General features: G+C 57.6%; 1 protein-coding gene across 1 annotated transcript in view; it reads right to left on the reverse strand.

Annotated features, from left to right (window-relative positions):
- Positions 1-1,322: 1,322 nt before the first annotated feature.
- Positions 1,323-7,831, reverse strand: part of LOC119109812 (lysine-rich arabinogalactan protein 19-like) — a gene marked incomplete at its 5' end in the record, with an annotated part of 7,571 nt that continues 1,062 nt past the window's right edge. Inside the window, 2 exons of the mRNA XM_037233566.1 lie at positions 1,323-1,378; positions 3,487-3,752. Coding sequence (XP_037089461.1) covers positions 1,323-1,378; positions 3,487-3,752 — 322 coding nt within the window. The remainder of the gene's footprint in view (positions 1,379-3,486; positions 3,753-7,831) is intronic.

Raw genomic sequence — 7,831 nt, forward strand, 5'->3', positions numbered from 1 at the left:
CGATGCCCAGTGTGTCCAGCGATGCCCAGTGTGTCCAGCGGCGCCCAGTGTGTCCAGCGATGCCCAGTGTGTCCAGCGATGTCCAGTGTGTCCAGCGATGCCCAGTGTATCCAGCGGTGCCCAGTGTATCCAGCGATGCCCAGTGTGTCCAGCGATGCCCAGTGTATCCAGCAGTGCCCAGTGTGTTCAGCGGTGCCCAGTGTGTCCAGCGATGCCCAGTGTGTCCAGCGGTGCCCAGTGTATCCAGCGATGCCCAGCTTTCAGCCGTCCTTCGGGCGACGGCTCGCCGGCCGCCGATTATCGTTCATTAGAGGTGGAAGTGGTCGGCGGCGCCGGTGTCCCGGCTACCCCCGTCCCGGCCCAGCCCGTCCGGCCGGCACCCGACGACAGGGGAGCGGGCGGCACCTGGCGGAACTCCTGTCCGACCGAGCCGCGGGCCACGGGAGCCCGGGGCGGCCGAGGAGGATCTAATCCGGAGGGTTAGAAGTCCAAAGGTGTCCCAGCCTACCGGCACCAGAGATGATTACCGCCTGGGAGAGTCTGGAATGACAGCTGATTAGTGCAGCCATAATGTGTTAAACCAGAGGTAGATGGGCTTCCACACCATTCCGGCACCGGGCAGCCGCTAACGATGAAGTTTACAAGAACACTGCACACCTACGCAGGAGGATATGCTGGCTACGTAACGGCACTCCCTTGTGGGACACCTCTGCGCTGCATGGTGGACCCCGGGAACACCAGGAGCCTCTGATCTGTGTCCTTTCTGCCGCAGCTGGCAGCTCCTTAAAAATCTAGTGAACCATGGCAGAACGATTGGACGAGATCTTAGTACCATGTAGAGTGTTACTGACCGACGGTGGTTGCGGTCAATTGGGTGGGGGGGGGGGGGGGAGGGGGAGGGCGTGCCAGGTCCTGCGTCATCCTGGTGCGCGCGGCGCACTGACCTGCGGCTTTTACCTTTCGCGGGCGGTGCCTGTAGATTATCGGCCCGGCCGTATCAGGCTGCATTTCGCACAGGCGGTCTGCTGACGTCACGGCGTTGCAGGTGCCGCTGTGAGACGCGGCCACACCGCTTTCGTCCACATCCGGCCCGGCGCCGCCGTCACGGCACCGCCACGTGGACCCTGACCCAGCGGGTCGCCGCAGTGGGCGGCTGGAGCGCAGTACTCGCGCCACGAGGCGTCACGGACAGCCGCACGCTGGACGGCGCTGGCCGCTCTCCTGACATTTCAATGGACGAGTAAATGGCATAGTTTTCGAAGAGCTTCTCCTGTGGCTGTGCGTAGCAGGAGTTGTGTGGCAGTGGAGGGATGTCTGCTTCGTTAGATGTGCTGCGTCATGCGCACGAGGCAGACGTTCGCAGCAGGCTCGCGCCGCCCTGCAGACCGTCACGTGGCCTGGGGCCACCGGCGGTGGGAAAGTCGTCTCGCGAATCGACGACACGCGACCGGGAAACGGGTGACGCCTCATAGAGATAGTGACGCTTGCAGACCTTTGCCAGAGTCGGCAGTTTAGACTGGCGATGCGGGACGACCGCTCAGGGATGATGGCGACACGGGTTTGGGAAGCATAAAAATTGAAACGTTTGCCACGACAGCAGGGATCTGGTGCGAACGAACTATACGCGACCCTGTAGTTGGAGACTCCCCACGGCACGGAGGCGGGGAAGAGGGCCGAGTGTTTTAACGCGCTCATGTCTAGGTGCTTGGTTGTCACCGCGACATACTTTATGTTTGAAATAAATTCAGGCTTAAATTAAACTTAGATCGCAATTTGATTATCTTTGCATGTACCTAAAATGTTCCAACCTATGCAGCTGGTGTTCAGGAAATAGTTTTATCTGTGTCTGTCTACAGCGTTTCCGAGTTGAACACTAGGCGTAACACTCAGCCCGGCATAGTTGAGGGCTTTGCCCTTCCATCCGCATTGCGGTGTAGAGTCCAGGCTTGAGAAACACCCCATGCAGAGTTCAGCACAATGCAGGACTTATTGCCAACAGTTGTTTATCCCGGTGAATCAAGTCCGAAGGACCACATGAACAGCACCAAAGATGTGGCCCATGGTGAATTAACAAGCGTAATGCTACTACAAATCGTCGCATATATCGGTTGTTAGCTACAAAGGCTGCAGGTGTCTGAAATGAACGTTGCATGTATTTGACATGTTGCTTGTAAGCACTAGTCGCGCACTCCTCGACCGTCGCCACATTGGGTGGTCGCATCGCGAAATCGCTGACGCGACCGCTCCGTCGGCCATCGGGTTGTTCCCGGCGCCCCGCAATTCAACACGTGATGACCGATAGACGCAGGTCTTCTAGGGAAGTCGGCGGCGGGCACCGGCCTATTTCGACAGCTACATGACGTCGACATTGGTGATCCATAAATCATAGCTCACCGCCGGAGAGGTCTGCCATGCGCCTTCACCAGGTGGGCGCTGGTCGCTGTACTGGAGGGTGCGAGACGCTGCGAGACGGCACCCCAGGGCGAGAGAGACGCCGTCGACGGCCGCCCATACCGTCAGGGGTGCGAGGCTGCGGCACACAGTGCCATGTCGTAACCTCCGCCGGGGTCCGTCGGGTCCGGACCAGAGGTGCCGTCGGGTCCGCACCAGAGGAACCCCTTTTTTGGAAGTTCTTGCCCAGAGTCCGATCCAAAGTCCAAGGATTAACCAGCTGTCCGCCCAAAAAGTGACAAGAAATCGGGTTGTTTAATTGATCTTTTGTCACAAATATGGCAGGCATAAAGTGAAAACATAAAAAACCAATGCGCATTGGAAATGTTGAAAAAATCAGTACTCGCGCCCCATCTCAGTGTGTAAGTCCCACAGTGCTCGCGTCCCCATCTCAGTATGTAAGTCCCACAGTGCTCGCGTCCCCATCTCAGTATGTAAGTCCCACAGTGTTCGCGTCCCCATCTCAGTATGTAAGTCCCACAGTGCTCGCGTCCCCATCTCAGTATGTAAGTCCCATGTAAGCCTATGAAACATGTGGCAATGTGCGCGGAAAGAGCTCCGATCGTGTGTTTCTAAAAGCAGAATGTTTGAGTATGCTCTATCAACAACAACCAGAATCAAACTATTTTGAAAACGGGCGGCATTAGGTAAGTCGCAATGCATGCTACTTTGCAACATGACAAAATGACAAAGGCTGTCCAAAAAAGCCCGAAAACTTTTGCCCGGTCCGTCCAATTTTAAGTGGGATTTTCAAACAATGTTAACTTGTTCAAGTTTGGAAAGTGGTCGACACCTTTAAGCAGAACTCAGTTGGTTACCTTTGTATATCACCTAGTTGAAATAGCATCGAAGAAGTTCGGACCGCAGCAAAAACATTTTCGAGCACCCCTTAACCTATGCGGACCATGCTCCAAGACACTGTCGCCAAATGTAAATGGGTATGCCGCATAAATTAGGCATTGCCATGTCTCTTCGGTGGGTTTTTCCTTCAGGAATGAAGCCGTTTGCTCAGGACCAAAAGTGGAAGCAGCGCACAAGCTGCAACCACCTCTGGAGGAAGCGTCGGCTGCGACGCAGCGGTGAGCGTTGGCTGCGACGCAGCGGTGAGCGTCGGCTGCGACGCGGCGGTGAGCGTCGGCTGCGACGCGGCGGTGAGCGTAGGCGGTGACACGGCGGTGAGCGTAGGCGGTGACACGGTAGTAAACGTCGGCGGTGACACGATGGTAAACGTCGGCGGTGACACGGTGGTGAGCGTAGGCGGTGACGCGGCGGTGAGTTGCATGGGCCGGCCAGCATACAGGCTCCGACACGGTGGCCGTTAATTACCGCGCCCGCTGTAGATGGGACAGCCGTATTTTTCCAGCTGTCATTTGATATTCAAAGACCGGCTCCTGCTTGATAAACGAGAGGCGATCAGCTGTTGACGAGAGTGCAGCGCCGCCCGGTCGGCCATCACGGGGCGCGCGGCCGCCGGAAGCCTTTGGGGCCTCGACAGGTCACAGGAGCGGACCCCGAGCACGGTCACGGAAGCAGGCCCCCTCCCGCGGGCTGCATGGAATCCCCGGTTGTTCCGAGAGCTGGGCATATACGGCATATCTGTCTTCTCACGGAGGAAACACTCAGAGGTTCCAGGAGTCTCGGGGGCCTAGCGTAGAGTTCCCGGTAGCTCCATGTAGTGCCCGGCATTTAGCTTAACCACCGGGTTAAGAAGCGGCGGCGGCTGTGCGAGCCTGGCACGGAAGCTCCGGGAGCTGGCCGTTCCGTCTGCGATGCCCCGCGGCCGTCGGGGGCGTGAAATCGGCGTCAGCGCGCTCCGTGCCTGCGGCGCCTCCACGGCCGTCGCGCCGACGCGGATCTGCAGAGGAACGGCCGCACATTCCCGGTCGGCTCACCGCACGCCGCCGCCGCAGACAATGGTGGCGCGCGTGTCATCCGGTGGCTGGCCGCGCCCTCCCCCCTCCCCCATCCAGGCGGACCCTCTGCACACGCTGCCCTCACTGGGAGGAGGTCAGCGTCACCCTGCGCTAGCGGTACCGGCTGGCGGTTCAGCCGTCATCCAGCCAATCGCTCGCTCCCCTGTGTTGCTCCATAGGCTACGAGGCCCGTAAATTCTTGGCAGGGATACAGGCAGCGAGTGTTTTACAAGTATTGATATCTGCTGCACACATCTTGCAATACATTTAGATTGACTTCGGACCGAGCTATCTAATGCTGCAGTTGTTGTCTCATGTAGCCAGATATGTAAACATATATACTTGCTGCGTGATGCTTAAATACACGCGCCTTTATGCACAGTTGTGGTGTAGTATTGATTAACTTTGCAGAGAGCTTATATACTGTTTGTATGCCAGCTTAGAAGTCCTTATTTTTCCACGTCTTTGCTGCTATTGTATTTTTTAGGATATAATATTTTGCATGTGTCATTACGTTCTAACGTTTTAAAATAAACCATTCATGATGTATTCATTTAGTCCTGCTAAGTATGCTTTATTCTAATGTGTATATATATATATATATATATATATATATATATATACATACACATTAGAATAAAGCATACTTAGCAGGACTAAATGAATACATCATGAATGGTTTATTATAAAACGTTAGAACGTAACGACACATGCAAAATATTACATCCTAAAAAATACAATAGCAGCAAAGACGTGGAAAAATAGAGACTTCTAAGCTTATATATATATATCTAAGCTTATATATATATATATATATATATATATATATATATATATATATATATTATATGTGTGTGTGTGTGTGTGTGTGTGTGTGTGTGTGTGTGTGTGGTGTGTGTGTGTGTGTGTGTGTGTGTGTGTGTGTGTGTGTGTGTGTGTGTGTGTGTGTGTGTGTGTGTGTGTGTGTGTATGTATGTATAAGACCATCTTTTACCGTTTCATAAACAGGTAACAGCGAGCCCGAATATCTGCGTTTGGAGTAAATTTATCCAAAATATTTGTTCCATAACTCGGGAACGGGATTCAAAGGGCTTAATGCTGTATCTGACTGAGTGATAGTAATCTGCCACACAATTCGTTGCGCAATGCAAATTGCTGCGCGAATAAACTCACACGCAGTCAAAATATTCAATCGCAAACATCAGCTGCAACAGCGGCGCAAGCAGAACCGTATTGTAGGGCCCGGAACTCAGTGGAAACACATCATGTCGATTTGGAACTATCTGTTCGGAGCCATCTATCGTGAAATATGAAAAAAAATACCAGGCCTAAGGGACAGCCCTCCACTGGCTGCACCTGTCAGCCACACATTGAGCGCCGCACAGACAAGTCATCATACGCATAGGATTGGTCAAACGACACGAATAATGCAGAAGTGCAGGTCTGCCATATAAACACCTAAAGCTTCGTTTAACGCTTCAAAATGCCGCTTGTAGTTGAGGCGAGTTAAAAACGATTTTGAGACGAGCACGCCAGGGTAACACCGCCAGCTTCACTGCCCCGCCGTCATCCCCCTCGGCGGCCGTGTGCTGCGTGGCACGCGCCATCACCTAGCACCGCCGGCCGGTCGCGGCCTGACCTGCCGTCAGCCCGGGGCGATCCGGCCAGCCGGCCGCGGCCAGCCGGCGTCCCGGGCCGGCCGGCGCCGTCCCCTAAAAACCCCCACCGGCCCGGCGCGGCCGCCCATTGGCCGGCGCCCGGTCACGTGACCGCCGCGATCATTTAGACGTGTGACTTGCCGGCCGCGCTAGTGCGCGCTGGAGCCGGTGCCAAGTGAGGTGTGCATCTGCCCTCTCCGCGAGCTGCCAGAGGCGGTCCGAGCGAGCCGTGGCGGCGGGCCCCAGTAGTATGTGCCCGACCGCGCCGACGTCAGTGACCGCTGACTCCAGTCCCGGACCCTGCACGCCCTCATGAGGTGTAACGCGACAACGCCCCATGTACATATCTAAGTAGGTCACGCTTCTGCACTTCACTGTGTTGGTGTTTGTGAACTGTGTGTTTCTGGGCAGGTGCTGTTTCACTTGAGTGCCGCCCGCCCTCTGCTCTGAGACAATGCGCACTTGCTTGGCCTCGACTGTATGGCTGTTCAACTGTGGCGAAGATGCGTCCTGATTTCCCTCTAAACAGACAGTCGGCACTAAAACGGCCATAAAACCACTCAAGGCAATCAAATAAATCACGATCATAAATTAGTATAATTGAGCCATTTGAGGCAGCGCAGCCCCCGTTGTCAGCCCGTCTGCCGGTGGTGCTGGCGCGCGTCCCTGCTCGGCCGCGTTGCCTGTGTCCGGTCAGGTACCCGATAGCGCCGCCGAAAACAGGTGAATGGCCATGGTCGAGGCACTATCAAGGCCCGTGCAGATACGGCTTTGTTTCGATGCAGGTACTGCGAGTGTGCCGTGTTACGCGAGCGCCTGGGCGTGCCGGGGCGTAAGTCGCCGGTCGGGGAGCACATTCCTCGCGCCGGCAGAGGCGAGTGGCGCGACGTCGACCGTGCAGACGGCTCCGGCGCCGCCTGTTATCGGGCCCGCGCCGCCACCTGGACGCGCTTCCAGCTGGCCGATTTAGCTACAAATCGCCTTAGACTGCGGGCACAAAGCTTGCCGCTTCGGCGGCGGGCCGGGCGGTGGGTTGGGCGCGCGCTGCTCGATCGGGCTCAGTTCGGTGCCGCTCGGACCCCGTCACAAGTGCCAGCTTCTGTCAACCCTCGCCGCGGCCGGCTCGTTAGCCGCCCGGCCGCCCCTCCAGGTCCGTTTGAAAGGCGATAGATTGGGCGCGGTGGCCGGCGCGCCGGAGCCGCGCGCCGATGGCCGGCGCTGGCGGGCGCGGACCGGGCCGGGCCGGCCGCGGCTTGACCCTCGGCAGCCGCAGGCGCCGCCCGCACGCGCCCCTCCGCCGCCAGCCGCCCATTACCGACAACGGCGACTCGAGCAGCCATTATAAGCGAATCGCGTTTGTCCCCAAAGGAATGTTAAGGATTCTTTAACGAGCAGGCGCTGGATTAGGCCGGGGGCACGCGGGCCTTACCTGGGACGCGCTCAATGCCCCATCATAAAATGTCACCATTGTGTGCGCAGGCGGCCTCAGTAAATCGTGGCGCGGCCGCTCCGGCGCGGAGGGACCGGACCGAAGGAGCGCGCGGTGTCCTCGGCCGGTGGCGGCCCGGAGTCGGCGGCCCCGGCTTTCACCGGACCCGGCGGCGCAGGGCGCAGGGCCGCCGCCCCGGGCCGGGTCACGCACAGGTCGTGAGCACTCGGCGCCGCCGGCGGCTGCCTCACCGCGGCGCGCTGTTGCCGGGAGCCCGGCCGCGTCCGTCAGTCAGTGGCTCCGCGTTCTCCGATATCGCCGCCCGGGCGCTGCGGCGGGCAGGTCCAGCCAGCGGCGAGCGGTCCGTGCTGGTTGGGCAC

Source organism: Pollicipes pollicipes, unplaced genomic scaffold (assembly GCF_011947565.3).
Source record: "Pollicipes pollicipes isolate AB1234 unplaced genomic scaffold, Ppol_2.1 Scaffold_7231;HRSCAF=8579_pilon_pilon_pilon, whole genome shotgun sequence".
In the NCBI taxonomy this organism is placed as follows: domain Eukaryota; kingdom Metazoa; phylum Arthropoda; class Thecostraca; order Pollicipedomorpha; family Pollicipedidae; genus Pollicipes; species Pollicipes pollicipes.